Source organism: Erigeron canadensis, chromosome 1 (genome assembly GCF_010389155.1).
Source record: "Erigeron canadensis isolate Cc75 chromosome 1, C_canadensis_v1, whole genome shotgun sequence".
In the NCBI taxonomy this organism is placed as follows: domain Eukaryota; kingdom Viridiplantae; phylum Streptophyta; class Magnoliopsida; order Asterales; family Asteraceae; genus Erigeron; species Erigeron canadensis.
In genome coordinates this window covers 29810474-29827639 of record NC_057761.1, presented here as the reverse complement: position 1 = coordinate 29827639, position 17166 = coordinate 29810474, and the positions used below count along the sequence as shown (strand labels likewise).

Below are 17166 nucleotides of genomic sequence, written 5' to 3'. Positions count from 1 at the left end.
GTACAAAAATAAATACAGATCGACCCATAAGTTGCCAAGAGTTCATACCAGAGATTGTCTTAATTGGGGAAACACAATAACTTGGCATGTTCCAAATGAATCCAGATAACGCTTCTGGTTTTGCACAATTTGCAAACTTTTCTTGTAATACCAGGGAGCGCTGAAGTGCTACCACCACCTCAGACATTGTAGGGCGTTCTTTTGGGTTCCTATGCAAGCAACGGTATGCAATTCGGGAAAACTCCTTCAAAGATTTGGGAGATAGTTTACCACTTAGTTCAGCATCAACAACATGATTTAAGTTTCTTTTCTTAACACAATGCTGAGCCCAACGTGGCATACTTATACCGTCATCGCCACTGGGAAGGACAGCATGTCTCCCTGACAGCAATTCAAACAATACTACTCCAAAGGCAAAAACATCTGTTTTCCTTGTGAACTTTCCAGTCATAAGGACCTCTGGATCCAGATATCCAAAAGTCCCTTTAATGCCGGTGTTGACATAGGTTGATGATTGATTTATTGGACATATTTTGGATAGCCCAAAATCAGATATCTTGGCTGAATAATCCTCATCAAGCAATATGTTTGAGCATTTGATATCACGGTGGATGACTCTGTTCTGGGTGTCTGCACCTGTGTGAAGATAGTCCAATGCTCGTGCTGCCCCTATGCTTATCTTGAGTCTTTGCAACCAAGATAGACAGGTATTACTTTTGTGCAAATGATAATAAAGAGTTCCATTGGGGATGTACTTGTAAACAAGGATCATCTCTTCGTCATCAACACACCAACCAAGTAGAGATACAAGGTGCGAGTGTCTCAACCCAGAAAGCATCTCGATTTCAGCCCTGAACTCTGCTGCTCCTTGATAAGACATTGAATCCAAACGTTTGATGGCTACATCTGTGCTACTACTTTGTTCTGTCTTGATTTGACCTTTGTAGACCTTCCCGAATCCTCCCTGACCAATAATTAATCTCTCGTCAAAGTTTTGGGTTGCTATCTCAATATCCACAAGAGAGTATTGATGACATAGTTGCTCAGAGGATGCAGCCATCACAATCGTTGTTGGATTTTAAGATCTGCACTAATCTAGATTATTGAGAACGCTCTAACATCAACTGAATACGGAAGACATGATGATTTCTAGTACGTTTGTAGTTAGAGCAAGCCAGCTAATGGTGGATCAACTTGTAATACTTTAGTTGCTTTAAACTTTCCGAACTTTCCTGTGAAAGTCAACTGAATTATTATATCATTCTTAATTGTTTTTTTTATCTATCTGGCATGATTAATACTGGAAGGAATGTATGCTGATTCCACGACCAACATAGAAAAAGTCATTGTTCATATAGTTGATCACATGTTTACTATACACATAACAATTCAAGAAATAAATGTTGGTCTTTGGTTTGGCTAAAAGTAAGGTATAGTGTTGGTGATTTTAGTGTTATCGGCCATTTTTGTGTAACTGTAATTTACCTGAGACCATGGATTTGGGTTAAGCTTGGATATGCGTTGGTGAGTGTGGAGTGCACACTCATTAGAACTGGCTGGATATCCGTTAATATAACAGGGGTCAAGGGGGCGCCCGGAGAGTTATTTAATACTCCAGGTTATATAACACTTTTTCCAACCAATTAATTCCTAAATAATTAATTTCCCCTTGTTAAATGTAACTCTTCATTTGTAACAGTTTTCTAACTGTTTTTTGGAGAAGAGTTGCAACCTTTCGTGTTGGAGAGGTGTAACTTTCATGCATTATAAATGCGTAATCTAGTCTAGCTATACATATAAGTTCTTTGTTCCCGACTTTAACTTTGGTTTCTTACAGTGGCGGAGCTACGTGGCGGCCAAGGGTGGCCATAACAACCCCACAATATCTATAAATCTCTATATTTGTAAACTATTTATATGCATTTATTTAGTTTTAAGGTACATCATTCAGGCAATCTATGAATCAGGTAGACTGCAGGTACAATGCTTTTCTAAGATTTTGAGTATCAAAATCGAGAATAGATAAATAAAAGACATTTCTGTTTGTAATCATATATATTCAGAAATATATATAAATGTCCAAAACTTCCATATCCGAGGTCACATATATATAGAAATCTTGAACATATCCGATCTGTTTATGATGCAGAATAAAAGCAAGATAATTGCAATAAAGGTATTGATCAGAAAATATGAGAGTCAATATATTTTATTCGATAATGAAACAAATAAAAGTAGCCAACAAATTCAAATTTTCAGGATCAAACGGGCAAATTGGAGACATTAACGGGCAAATTTGGATCAGACCCAAACTGCCAAAGGCGTTTGGTATCTAGTTCCTCTCTTTGTGGGGTTTTGATCCATATAAAGAGGGTCAGTACTGACCCCTCCTCTGAAGAAATTTATGGTCATAAAGTTGGGTCTATTTCTTGCCCGTTTTCTTCTTCTGTCTGCCAACTCTTGGATACACTCTGCTTCATTTTACACACTATGAGAATAGTCATTGCTGTGGCTATGTCATTCTGAAATAAAACTGTTCTAACTCCAACAAGGCATCCTCCAGATTGTAAGGGCTTTCATAGATTTTGTATATTAGAGAAATTAACTCGCGCACTCTCTTGATTTGAGAAGCACGTAGTTTCATTCGCGGATCCACAAGATTTTTGATCTTCTTATCTGACATGTCCTTGAGTACATGGGACAAACGGTAAAAATGTAGTTTCCCGAAATCCATGCTTGTTATAACAGGCTGCGCTATAAGTATCTCCATCAGTAACAGTGCAATACCCTCAGAATCACACTGTCTTACCCAAGGTGACCAGGCTGAAATTTGACATGCATGTATGAGATACAGATGTCGTCATACTACCTTTATTAGAAAAGATAAACGAGACAACTGAAATTCCTAGTTGCTTACCAACTGCTAATGGCCGGGGCATTTGAATTACCAGCTTTGCCCCATCGAAATAAAGAAGCTTTGCATTGAAATCCTGACAAGTGGTGAAATAGATCATTATATATGGTTCATTAAAAAAGAGTTGCTGCTATTTGTATATTTGACGCAAGGAGATAATGGTGAAACATAGTTCACTGCTAGAAAATTCCATATAGAGATCCAATTATTAGATCTATAATTGCTCAAAGCTTACCTCATCAAACCAAATCTCATGTGTATTTAGCATCCAGTTTTTGACAATCAGCCGCTTACGTTTTAAGAAAACCAAGGCACGAGCAACTCCTATTACTATTTTAACCCTCATAGTAAAGGGTAGTTCTGCTGCATCTCCTACAACAATGTAAAAATATTTATGTATCTAAACTTGTCCTGTTTTCACAATTTGTAAAATTACACTGGGGTAGTAAAGCTATGTAAAAAAGTAATACCTTCGTATAAGTGATCCCTTAAGCTCCTTTCCTCCAAGAACTCATGTACAAGGTAGAATCTTCCATCTTCTAGGCAGTATCCTAGAACCCGATGAAGGTTCGGATGACTAAATTCGCTCAACAGTTTTAAGTTTCCCTGTATATGATAACGCGAATTAGATGGAAATTCAATAAGTAAGCTAACTAACCATGCTACAAATAAGCTATGAAACGAAATACTGAAGGACGGTTCTTTTTACCTCAGGCTTCTCCAAAAAATGCATCACTGTAATGGCCAATCCAACTCCTTTCTCTGAAGGGGAATATGTCTTCTCATGGACCCAACCTAAGAAGACCAAACCCCACCGGCACCTTGAAGCATTCTGAAAGTTCCTTGTAGCCCTTTTGAGATCGGTATATGAAAATATTTTAATATCATGGGAATGAATTTGCTCGATTTTAGGAAGCACTGGATTGTAACGATTGTTGTTTTTGCTGTTTCTTGTTGGATTCGTATCAGTATGTCCTTAAAGAGGAGATCAGAAAAAGAAAAGAAACAACTTCGTAACATTAATGATAACATGCTAAAAAAAACAAGTAACCAAATATCAAATTAACATTCATTTTTCCTTTATATATTGATTAACCCAAAAGACATCTATGTGTCCTACAATATTGATAAGAATACTAAAGCCGCTCAATTTCAGCATGAAAGAATAAATGTCTACGTATCTGATCATTATACACAAAGTCATAAAGTCATGATTAATCAAACTAGATAATCTATACTACATATGTTGATATGTAGATTGTTGCTTATTCTCTGCCATTGTATCATTTCTTAACACAAGATTTCACCCCATATATATATAATATAAAAAAGCAAGCATAAGGAAACGCAAAGTCACAAAAGTGTATGTACCAGAGATATCCTTAGTTGGGAGAGCAAAGTAACTTGGCATTTTCCAAGCGAAGCCAAAAACGCCTGCAGGTTTTATAGAATCATTTAAAAACTTCAGCTGTAATGACTCTGTTTGTTGAAGTGCTAGCACCACCTCAGACATTGTAGGCCGTTCTTTTGGATCTGTATGCAAGCAGCGGTATGCAATTTGGGAAAACTCCTTTAAACTTTTGGGAAACAATTGCTCTTTTATTTCGGCAGAAACTACCTGATCTAATTTCCCCTTTCTAACACATTTTTTAGCCCATGTTGCCAAACTCAAATCCTCATCGCCGTCAGGAAGGACTGCATGCCGTCCAGATAGCAATTCAAACAATACCACTCCAAAGGCAAAAACATCTGTTTTACGTGTGAATTTTCCAGTCATAAATATCTCTGGATCAAGATACCCAAATGTTCCTTTAATGACAGCATTGACGTATGTAGATGATTGATTTATAGGACAGATCGTGGCCAACCCAAAATCTGATATCTTGGCTTCCCAATACTCATCCAGCAGAATGTTTGAGCTCTTCACATCTCGATGAATGACTCCATGGTTGGTACCTGTACCAGTGTGGAGATAATCCAACCCACGTGCAGCCCCAATGCTTATCTTGAGTCTCTGCATCCAAGTTAAAGGGGTATTAGTTTTGTGCAGATGATGGTATAGAGTTTCATGGGGCATGTACTCGTAAACAAGGATCATCTCCTCGCCATCAACACAACACCCAAGTAGAGACACTAGGTGAGAATGTCTCAGCCTAGAAAGCATCTCCACTTCAGCCTTAAACTCCGGTGCTCCTTGATCAGACATCGAATCTAAACGTTTGATCGCGACAATGGAGTTACTACTCTTTTGGGTCTGGATATAGCCTTTGTAGACCTTTCCAAAACCTCCTTGACCAACAGCCATTCCATCGTTGAAGTTTTGGGTTGCTAGTTGAATGTCAGCAAGAGAGAAATGATGGCATAATTGCTGCGTTGGAAAATCCATTGCAATTGCGGTTGGGTGTTACGATCTTACTAACAAAATAATCTGGAGAAAATTAATAATAATGTCTAGATTTTTTTAATTTTTGGGAACCACAAGGCTAGCTAGTGACTAGATCAAGTCAACTGATTATGGTGCATCAACGTGTGCAATAGTTTTTTAGAAGTTCCAATCTGTTTTGTACAAAGGTCAACTGATTTATTTTAGCAAAATGCATTATATATATTCCCTTATACATATTAGTTGAGATTAGGGGTTGAAAGTCATTGTCCATTTGGGAAGCCAAAGATTATTGACCCATGCATCCACCTTATCATATGTTTCTTTTAGTTCTTCTCAAACCAGATGTGTTTTTTTTAAAAAAAAATTCCCTAAGATAAACTTCTACACTTACACCTTATCCCATTGTTTTGACAAAATTTCATCACCTACATTTTTGAGAATTGTTTCATTTATAAAACCAAATTTGTTTTTAGTCTCAAAAGCCAATTTCATGTCACATGCCCACACCTTGTAATCCGGTACAACTATTTTTGATATTTTCAGTGTTACCGTTCTGGTATTCACATTTTTTAATTTTTGAATTTTTTAAAAATTATTTTTATAATACTTTAATGTTATTTTTTGTAATTTGTGAACTTTCTTGTATTTTGTTATAAAGTATCTATTTGGTTTTTTTTAGTGAGTTGTAATTATATTTTGAGTATTTTCGTTAAATTATAATAAGTTTTATAACATTTTTTAAAAAATAAAATAAATTAAATTAGTTGTACCGGCCGGTATTAAATTAGATCCTCATATGTAGGTGTATGTATAGGTTTTTTGATTTGAGTTTGTTTTGGTTTTTGATTAAATTTTTGTTTGAAGGTTTGTTAAATACAAGGATGAAAAATGCAAAAACGACAAACCATAAGGACGAATTTTTGCACTTAACCATAGGGATAAATGAGTGAAAAGACATATATGCTCCCCACGTGCAAGGGTTAACTGATTTAAGGACGAAATGCAAACCACAGGGACGATTTTAGTCAAAAGTTAACGACGGGGATATAAATTGTTTATTCGAAAAAACACAGGGACGAAAAAAGTACTTTGGCTTAGATAAAATAAGCAAAGCAATCAAACAAGTTTGGCCATTCAAACAAAGATGGTGATGAAAGAATATAATGGTTGGCGGAAGGTTCGAGCAACAATATGTTAGGAAGGCATTGGCATATAGATTGTTAAAATTAACCCACCATGACAATAGACTGTTACTAGGGGTGTTCGTGGTCCGGTTTGATCCAGTTTTAACTAAATCTCAAACCAAACCGACATATCCGGTTTTTACATGTATCAAACCAAACTAGACCAAGTGTATTGTCGAACCAAACCAAACCAAACCACGTAAGCCGGTTCGACGGTTTCTAAGACAACTAAACTTTATATATGTATATACATCATCTAATGATGTACAATTGGAGAGACTTTTCAAGTTATATATATCTCATTTAAAGAATTGCAATAGGGTCACCATTATGCCTTCCAATTTGTTTCTATATTATATCCATTGCGAAGCTTTCTTGAATATAAACGTTCCTCCAATTATACACGGCATAATGCGTAAGTATAAACAAACCTCCAAATGCCAAGTTAATGCTTGTTGTGATATTCAATATGCTCAGTTGCAAATTATGATATATATATATATTCATACATACACGTATATTTTGGTCCGGTCCGGTTTTGACGGTTTGTTATTTGCTCAAACTCTAACCGGACCAAGGAACCCGATTTTTCAAAACTAAAACCGTTAGACCAGACTTTAGCAACTTAATCCGACCAAACCAATCCAAGTATCCCGGTTTTAACGGTCTGACGGTTTAATGAACACCCCTAATTGTTACTAGCTCTATGTTGAGGGAAAGAAGAAAGTTGGTGCTTTACTTAAGGGTACGTAACATTGGTAGGATATCTATATATCTATATATATACCGCTGCAAGTTATTTTAGGACTACTTATTTTAGAACCAATTTTAGGACATGTGTTTTTTGTAACTTACACACCACCATGATCATTTCCGACCACCACCATGATCATCTCAGACTACCACCATGATTTTATGGTGGGCCCGTCGCCTGAAAGTCTTAGTGTTTTTACAAAAAAAGTCTTGTATATCGTAGTAGATGATGATAGTGATGTGTAAGTTACAAAAACACATAACCTATTTGGTCCTAAAATAAAAGGTGGTCCTAAAATAACCCACCCACATATATATATATATATATATATGGTGACAATCAAATGAGAACCAACTTAAAATGAGAACAAATGATAACACTTAAAAACTACATTTTGATGCATTAAAAGTCCATAAAACTGACATAGTGCATAACTAATCATCATTATTTAAGTGTTTAACAACACATGGATCTGTCAAAATAAAAAAAAATCACGTTTTTTGTTGGATGCATCATCTTGATAATATGCATCCAAGATGGATGCACAAAACAAAAAACGTGATTTTTTCGATTTTGACGAATCAATGTGTTGTTAAACACTTAAATAATAATAATTAGTTAAGCACTATGTTAGTTTTATGGACTTTTAATGCATCAAAATGATGTTTTTAAGTTTTCTCACCGTTCTTATTTTAAAAGTGTTCTCACCGGAGTGTTACCCTATATATATATATATATACATATGTATATATGTATGTATATATATATATATATAGGGTAACACTCCGGTGAGAACACTTTTAAAATAAGAACGGTGAGAAAACTTAAAAACATCATTTTGATGCATTAAAAGTCCATAAAACTAACATAGTGCAGAACTAATTATCATCATTTAAGTGTTTAACAACACATTGATCCGTTAAAATCGAAAAAATCACGTTTTTTGGTGGATGCATCATTTTGAAGAATATGCATCCAAGATAGATGCACAAAACAAAAAACATGATTTTCTTGATTTTGACAGGCCAATGTGTTGCTATAAACTTAAATAATGATAATTAGTTATACACTATGTTAGTTTTATGGACTTTTAATGCATCAAAATGATGTTTTTGAAGTGTTATCACCGTTCTTATTTTAAGACTGTTTTTATTTGATTGTCCCCCTATATATATATGTATATATATATAGGGGTGAGTTATTTTGAGAACCACTAAAAAAAAAAGAATGCGAGAACCAATCTCAGCCCTCCATTCATCAAGATCAGGAAGGGCATGTTTGTCATTATTAAAAAAGTTGTCCAGCACTTTCTTTCTCTCTCCTCTTATTAAATCAAAAAATATCTAAATCATTAAAAAACTTTTATCTCACAAACCGTACATCGTTAGACGGAAAAAAAAGCATGGGTAGTCTTGAAATTTCGTCCTCTTTTATTAGAGATACGATTCGATATACTTTTGACGACTTTTTAAATTTTGTTTTTTTTTTTCATCACGTTCTTCCTACACATGTGTAAGTACCACCTACACATGTGTAAGAAAGACCTAGAAGTAGTGAGTTGTATCACCTGCCCATGCGTAAGTACAACCTACACATGGGTAAGTTACTTATAAAGTTCAAAAAAGATGAGGACGCATTATAAAACCCTAAATGCTAAACCCTAAAGCTTAATTTCTAATCCGAGGGGGAAGCTACTTTCTAAAAACCCTAGAAAATCTAAACCTTAAATGTTAAACCTTAAAAACCTAAAACGGATGAGGGTTCCCACTCTAGGGTTTAGGGTTTAAATCCCGAGGGTTAGCCGACCTTCAAACCCTAAACCCTAGAGTGGGTACACGGTACGCTTTAGGGTTTAGGGTTTGAAGTTGGCTAACCCTACAACTTCAAACCCTAAACCCTAAAGCTTAATTGCTAATCCGAGGGGGACGCTACATTCTAAAAACCCTGGAAAATCTAAACCTTAAATGCTAAACCCTAAAAACCTAAAAAGGATGAGGGTTCACACTCTAGGGTTTAGGGTTTGAAGCCCGAGGGTTACGGCTAACCCATCGACCTTCAAACCCTAAACCCTAGAGCGAGATGTATTAGGGGTAAGTACAACTTACACATGTGTAAGATGAACGTGATGGAAAAAAAAACGAAACTTAAAAAGTCGTCAAAAGTATATCGAATCGCATCTCTAATGAAAGAGGATGAAATTCTAAGACTACCCATGCTTTTCTTTTCGTCTAACGATTTACGGTATGTGAGATAAAAGTTTTTTAGTGAATTAGATAGAATTATATTAAAGTAAGAGAGAGAAAAAAAAGGAACTGACGAAAATACCCCTCTAGTGTTGAGAGGAGTTTTTTTTATTTTTAATCTTGTCCATCCATTTTCTTTGATCAAAGGGTGTAGAGGAGTTCTTGAGTTCTTTTTTTTTAGGAGTTCTCAAATAATCCCTTATATATATATATATATATGTATGTATAGGGTAATACTCCGATGAGAACAGTTTTAAAATAAGATCGGTGAGAACACTTAAAAACATCATTTTGATGTATTGAAAGTCCATAAAATTAACATAGTGCATAACTAATTATCATTATTTAAGTGTTTAACAACACATTGGTATGTCAAAATCAAGAAAATCATTATTTTTTGTTTTGTTAAACATGCATCCAAGATGGATGCACAAAACAAAAAACGTGATTTTTTTGATTTTGATGGATCAATGTGTTGTTAAACACTTAAATAATGATTATTAGTTATACACTATGTTAGTTTTATGTACTTTTAATGCATCAAAATGTAGTTTTTAAGTGTTCTCACCGTGTTCTCATTTTAAAACTGTTCTCATTTGATTGTCCTCCTATATGTATATATATATATATATGTATATATACATATATGGGAAAAGAAAATATAAGGCTGTCCGACACCTAAGCTTAGGTGTGGAACCCCTCACATGCTAATATTTTATTATTTCTTGTTTAATGAATAAATGCATGGGCCCCCATGATTTTTATGGATTAAAAAAACAATATGTGAGTGTTCCACACCTAAGCTTAGATACCCGACAGCCTTATATTCTCATCCCCTACATATATATATATACATATATAAAATAACCCACCAATATATATATATATATATATATATATATAGAGGAAAGTTATTTTGAGAACCATAAAAAAAAAAGAACGCGAGAACCAATCTGGGCCACACATCTCATCTCCTTTTTTCTCTCTCGTCACTTTCATCCAAATTTTTCAAAACGTTTTATCTCACAAACCGTGTATCGTTAGACGAAAAAAAAACCATGAGTAGTCTTAAAATTTCGTCCTCTTTCATTAGAGATGCGACTTCATATACTTTTGACAAACTTTTAAATTTCGAAATTTTTTTTTTTTTTTTGAATTTTTTTTTTTACCTGCACATGTGTAGGACATACCTACACATGTGTAGGATGGATATTCTACACATGTGTAGGACGTCCTACACATGTGCAGGACATGTGTAGGATTATCGCTAAAAAAAAAAATTAAAAAAAAAAATCAAAATTTAAAAGTTTGTCAAAAGTATATCAAGTCGCATCTCTAATGAAAGAGCACGAAATTTTAAGACTACCCATGCTTTTTTTTTCGTTTAACGATGTACGGTTTGTGAGATAAAACCATTTGAATGAATTGGGTGAAAATGAGGAGAGAGAAAATTAAATATCATCAAGATCAAAATCAATGGCCAGGATTGGTTCTTGCGTTCTTTTTTTTTTGATGGTTCTCAAAATAACCCACCCCTATATATATATATATATATATTATATATATCGAAAGAATTAACTACATTTGTCTGATGATTACTATATCGACAATGATTGGATATTAAAGGAAAAAAATAAAATGGAGTAATTTCTCATAATATGATTGTTTTTTATTATGCTTGTTCTATAATTTATTTTTAAAACTATGTCTTTGACCAAAAATATAACTAGAAGAAATAAATAATATTATAACGCATGTTTTTCTCTTTCATTTTTGTTTATAGTAAATTTTTTTTAATGTCTAATAACAAATTACTAAAACTATATTTCAGTTAAAACAAAAAGACACAATCGTCTTGCACTCTTGCTTACCGTGTACTTCTCTCCTCGATCACTATACATAACATACTACGTACAGATTTATTATACGATTAGGTTATATATATAGTTTCACATATATATTTAAGGTCAATATTTAGAACTAAAGATTTTAAAACTCTATTTAGAACTAAAGATTTTAAAACTCAAAACAAAATATTTATTCTGGGATAGGAGTAAAATAACTCAATAGTAGTTTTAGTTTTTGTTACACTCATTTAATTTTGTCTTTTTTAATTGTTAATTATAAGTTTGTTAAACATTTCAAATGACAAAATTTAGTTTATACATCATGAATATAAAGTGCTAAGTACGTACGTAGTTATTAACTGCATATACGCTCTATATTTTTAAGATAAAAGCCTTTCCAAAAGTATTATTGAATTTTTATATTAAATGAAAAGACACAACAAATAGAACAAGGCAAAAAAAAGACGTGAAAATCTTATTTTCTTTTAATTTTTATTCATAAGCATAGTTTTGGAAAAAAAGTTTAAACCAGCATGTTTGTTTCCTTCGAATGAAAAAGAAGCATATTTTGGGAATTTACTCAATAAAATGATATTGTTGTTGATGAAATAAATATCTACACGGGTACTTTTGGGACATATTTGTTTTGGAAGAAAATAGTAATAACATGTGCAGCGCATTGCTCAATAAATATTTGTTTTGCAAGATATTTTAAGTCATATAGGATAATTTGTTGATTGTCATTTTATCAGGATGGTTGTTACGTAAATCTAACAATCTCCTCAAAGGTTAAAAAGTTTATTGAATATGCTCAAGGGATGAACTAGGAAAATGTAAAAAGTTAATTGCAGTTGTTAAAAAAACAGAAAAAAAAAAAGTTAAGTAGTCGTATAGCCGTATACATACTCCGTAAGAAAGGACAACTAGTGAAAACACAAAAGCACACGGATATCGATCCGCAATCAATCTCCACATCTCATCTCAACCGTCGATTTCTTTTCTCGAAAATCCAACGGCCAACATTTTACCACCGCCAACTATTTCACCAAATTTTTCAAAATTTTCAAACTCTTATAAATAGACCCACCCATCTCCCCTTTTTTCTCACACCAAAAACACACACTCACACAAATCTCATTCAAATTCTCAGATCCAAAATTTAATCAATCAAAAAAATGGCAAGAACAAAGCAAACAGCCAGAAAATCAACCGGAGGAAAGGCTCCCAGAAAGCAATTGGCAACAAAAGCCGCTCGAAAATCAGCTCCGGCAACCGGCGGAGTGAAGAAGCCACACAGATTCAGGCCAGGAACTGTGGCGTTGCGAGAAATCAGGAAGTATCAAAAGAGCACTGAGCTTTTGATCAGGAAGCTGCCGTTTCAGAGACTCGTGAGGGAAATCGCTCAGGATTTTAAGACGGATTTGAGGTTTCAGAGCAGCGCGGTGGCGGCGTTACAAGAAGCGTCGGAGGCGTATTTGGTTGGGTTGTTTGAGGATACGAATCTTTGTGCGATTCATGCTAAACGAGTGACGATTATGCCCAAAGATATGCAGTTAGCTAGGAGGATTAGAGGTGAAAGGGCTTAATAAATTTTAATTCCGTTTTCATAATTAGAGAATGTTATTTGGGCTTTTTTTATTAGTTTTTAAGTTGGTGTCTTTATGATGTGTTTTAATGGAATGGAAAATTAACAATGTTATGTTGAAATTGAATGAATATGTATTTGTGTTATATATTTTGTTAAATTTCTCTCAAGGATTTATTATTATTATTTTTGTACAAAATTTATTTATCGCCAATTAGTAGAATTACTCAATTTCCATTTAGATTTAATTGGTCTTCTTGGGTGCTTTTTTTTTTTTTTTTTTTATTTTGTTAAGAACTCTTTTTCTTGCCTTCGTAATGGTTTCTAAACTTAGTTGCAAATTTATTGGTAAGCTGTTACTGGGTATCAGTATCGAATTGTGTCTTATAGGTTTCGAGTTTTCATCTTTTTGGGGTGTTCTCATTTGTCAATTGTTATTTCAGTTTCAAGTATGAGTCCATTGTTTTAGAGGGTTATGGGCAGTTCTTTAGTGACTATCGGCTCATGAATGTTGATGAGTTGATCGACGTTAAGCCTTTGTGTCGTTTGAGGGTCTTGTTCAAGAATCGTGTTAGTCATTTTTTCGCATATTGTTTGTGGGTCATTCGGTTGGTTCATGTTTTTTTGTGGTTTGAAGTTGGGTTTCAGTTTTAGTATAGATTGAAATAACAACAATACATTCTACTGTTTATTCTTAAAACCTAAATTATCTACATATCGACTCAAAATGTATATATCTATATCTATCTATCTATAACTCTTATAAAACAATAGTTAACCAATAGTTAACCAAGCATTTTAAAGCATTTTAGTCACTTTACATGACATATTTTTATATGTCATGTAAAGTGACTAAATCTTAAATTATTGGAAAATAAAATAATAGTAGTCACATATTAGAATGATCACACATCTCTACGTTTGTTATACTATGTAGGCACATTGACTAGTCAAAAAATTAAGAATGTAAGTTACAGACTAAAATAAATGACTGGTTTTGGTGACGGATGTCACAGTCTCCCCTACTTGAGAGAATTTCGTCTCGAAATTCAGTCGGAATTATTGTTGAAATCTATCACTGAAGAATTGTGGATGTTGGTTTTTCATCTAAGCTATTTCGCGGCCAGTTCCGTACCACCTTCATTGTACTATTAATATTTATATATATATATACAGCTAACCTACCACGCTACCAACACACCGATGACATACCACATACCCACCGTAACCATACAATATACTTATCTACATAAATATATATTTCTTTTGCTCCCTTTGCTCATAAGGTACGTTTAGGTGCTCGTTGAAGGTTCCCTTCAATATAAACAACTTGAATTTATAATGTCTTAGTTCGTACATCTTTAAATTCGTAATCAAAACTGATCTCCACGCAAATGTAACTTATGGTATTTGAATCTTATATTCTCATCCATTGATAAATTCAAAGTTTCACCAACAAGGCATTTCTTAGGGTTCGACACATGAAATGTATCATAACCAACGCGTAACTCATGATGCAATCTTGTATTATAGGCTAACCGAACGACTCATTTAATAATTTTTGAAAGAAATCGGAAACTTATGCTAACTTGCCCTTTTACTAATCGTAAGAAACTTTCCTAAAGCGACACTTTGAGTAGCAGTTTATTGTTGACGCTAACTTCTAAATATTTTTGTAATAGTTCTTTTTGAGGATCATGCATAGCTTATGTTTGTCCTTCCATTGAGAAGATTATCATGGTAGTTTCTTGTACAATATCAAGTCTAACCACTTTACTCTTCTAAGTAATCCATAAATTTTCCAATCTTAACTATTTAGTAGAAATAGCTTATGGTAGTCTTTGTATCTCTCACTACTTGTATAAGGTCTACGCAGGGTGACTTTAATATGTTAAGATAACCTCGACTCTATCAAATTGATGACTAGATATGACTTAAAGAATTCCGTTGACCGAATCTTCTAAGAGAGTCACAACACATCAAACCTTATTGCCTTAATATTGTTGCATACACGATAACTATAAACATTTATCAAAAGTTCACCAACTGACTTTTAAGAAAACGTTGAATGTTTCATTCAAGTTTGTGTCACAATTATGTTAAAGTCCACAACACATATAATTTAGTTAATGGTTTTTTTTTTTTTTTTGGTTAGATTTTTAATTTACATAGCTAGCATTGATATATTTTGTGCTTTAACCAATTCAATCTTTTTTTTAGACCACTATTAACCGTTCACCATTTCCATTAATACTTTTTACTGTCACGCCAGCTCCATTTTCTCACCATCTTCCCCTTTTTCTTTTCTCCCTTAACCATTCCCTTCAAATTTAATACCCCACTATACTTATTATTATTATTATTATTATTATTATTATTATTATTATTATTATTATTATTATATTATTATTATTTTCCTAAGTGTTCAACGTATCTTAATTCAAAACCTCAATACTAGGGATTTTATTGTTATGGACAACCCGGCTAATCAACTGTAATACATTATTTGGTAATAGTATTAATATATAACAACCTCTTTAGTTAAACTTAATGTAGTTGTAGGAGGATTCACTTAATAAGATTGCAAATGACTTGAATAAATAAATTGAGGTAATATAAAAATTTTCTCCCACTTACGGGGCATCATTCAAACGTCCATCATATAATTTTGCTTTGTAGTAAAAATGAAGTGCTATTATCATATCGACTATATGTTTCTTTGGTATGTTTTGGGTTAATGTGGGATTATACATTCATGCGTGGAATTATTGGACTTCATTTGAGTTTACTTGATGATGTTCTTGGCCTTTAAGTTGTTTCTGATTATGTGCCTTATATTTGTTGTATATGTCTTGCTAGCTACACTAGCTTACTAAATAGGATTGTTATGATTACTATAAATGAGTATAAATTTTCGTATATGAAAATAATTATTTAGCAATATGTATAAGATAGTGAACTAAAACTTATTATTATAATAAAAATAAGATGAACAAATGAGTTTAGAAAAAAAAATGTACAAATAAGGATTAATAGATATAGAGTTAAAAATCTATCATCTAAAATTTTCAACAAAATGAGAGAGATATGAATTCATCTCGTGCTAGCCCAACAATGTTTTATTATATAATTATTAGAAAGATACTCTAGACACTTTCTTTAGGTGACAGTTGAACATTTGCTCAAAGATTGGTTTAGCTTTCCAAAATGCTTACGAAGGGTTACATTCACTTTCTACATTACTTTGTCGAGTCAAGGATAACCTACCATAATGGTCTCTCAAATAGAGCATGAAAATCTATGTGTGGTGTTTGAGGCTTATTTTGGGATCTATATTACCACATAATGATGATAATATAAGATTTTAAGATGGTGATAATATAAATAGGTTACAAAATGATATAATACTTGAATTTAATAATTAAATGAGATGATTAAAGAAACCGATAAAATAACTAAATAGGAATAATAATTATGAGATATGTGATAGGTATAAATTTTGGATTAGGTGATATTTGTATTATTATTTATACATACACAATATATATACTTGCGCGCGCATGACTAATTATATATGTTGAAGTGGTGTTTTTTTTTCCCGCATTATCTGACATTTATTATAAGGATTTTGATTAAGGATTTTTCGCATATACTAGAAATAGTCTTTTAAAGTGAAATAGTTGTAGTTGTAATTGAAACGAGTTTATATTTTTAAGGTATATCTTGAGACTATAATCTAGACTGGTTAGCGATGGTATGGGAGAGGAGCTACTATACATTTAACCATACAGATCTAAAACCATATCACTATGACCCTAGACAATAGGATTCCCCAGGATTAGCATGCGTTGCAAATTACAATTACGTGTGCACCCGTTATTGTAATTTACTTTGCATGGTCACCCTAGTTCTTCCCATTCTCGAATATGTGTATTTTCATGTGTGGAGTGTTATCTACGTTAAGGACACCAGATCATTAAGTCACTACATGTTTGTAATGTGTCACTAAAGAGAGCAGTCTAGAAGGTTTCTAAGTTGTACTCAAGAGATCAATTGAGCTTTAATTAGAATTAAAAGAAACAAACAAAAAAAATATCCTTCTGACTTATGTATGCTCCACTTCTAGTTTCCTAAAGACAAGTAAGGTGATGTGTTTGCCTTCAATGGCCAACCTCTCTAATTATAGACGAAAAGCTTGAATAACTAAGGTGATTATAGGTCTAAATATTAGGCTTTCTCAAAACTACCACATC

The 17166-nt window shown here is 33.2% G+C and overlaps 2 protein-coding genes across 2 annotated transcripts; one reads left to right on the top strand and one right to left on the bottom strand.

Annotated features, from left to right (window-relative positions):
• Window positions 1-2512: 2512 nt before the first annotated feature.
• On the bottom strand, window positions 2513-5300 carry LOC122589378 (probable receptor-like protein kinase At1g30570). The gene is made up of 6 exons (XM_043761673.1): window positions 4286-5300; window positions 3624-3889; window positions 3385-3520; window positions 3150-3286; window positions 2918-2990; window positions 2513-2823 (listed from the first exon to the last, which is right to left on the bottom strand). The coding sequence occupies exons 1-6, from the start codon at window positions 5298-5300 to the stop codon at window positions 2513-2515; spliced, it is 1938 nt and encodes a 645-aa protein (XP_043617608.1).
• A 7125-nt stretch (window positions 5301-12425) lies between these two features.
• LOC122597942 (histone H3.2) lies at window positions 12426-13035 on the top strand. Its single transcript, XM_043770538.1, has one exon. The coding sequence runs from the start codon at window positions 12504-12506 to the stop codon at window positions 12912-12914; it is 411 nt and encodes a 136-aa protein (XP_043626473.1). The 5' UTR covers window positions 12426-12503; the 3' UTR covers window positions 12915-13035.
• Window positions 13036-17166: the final 4131 nt, after the last annotated feature.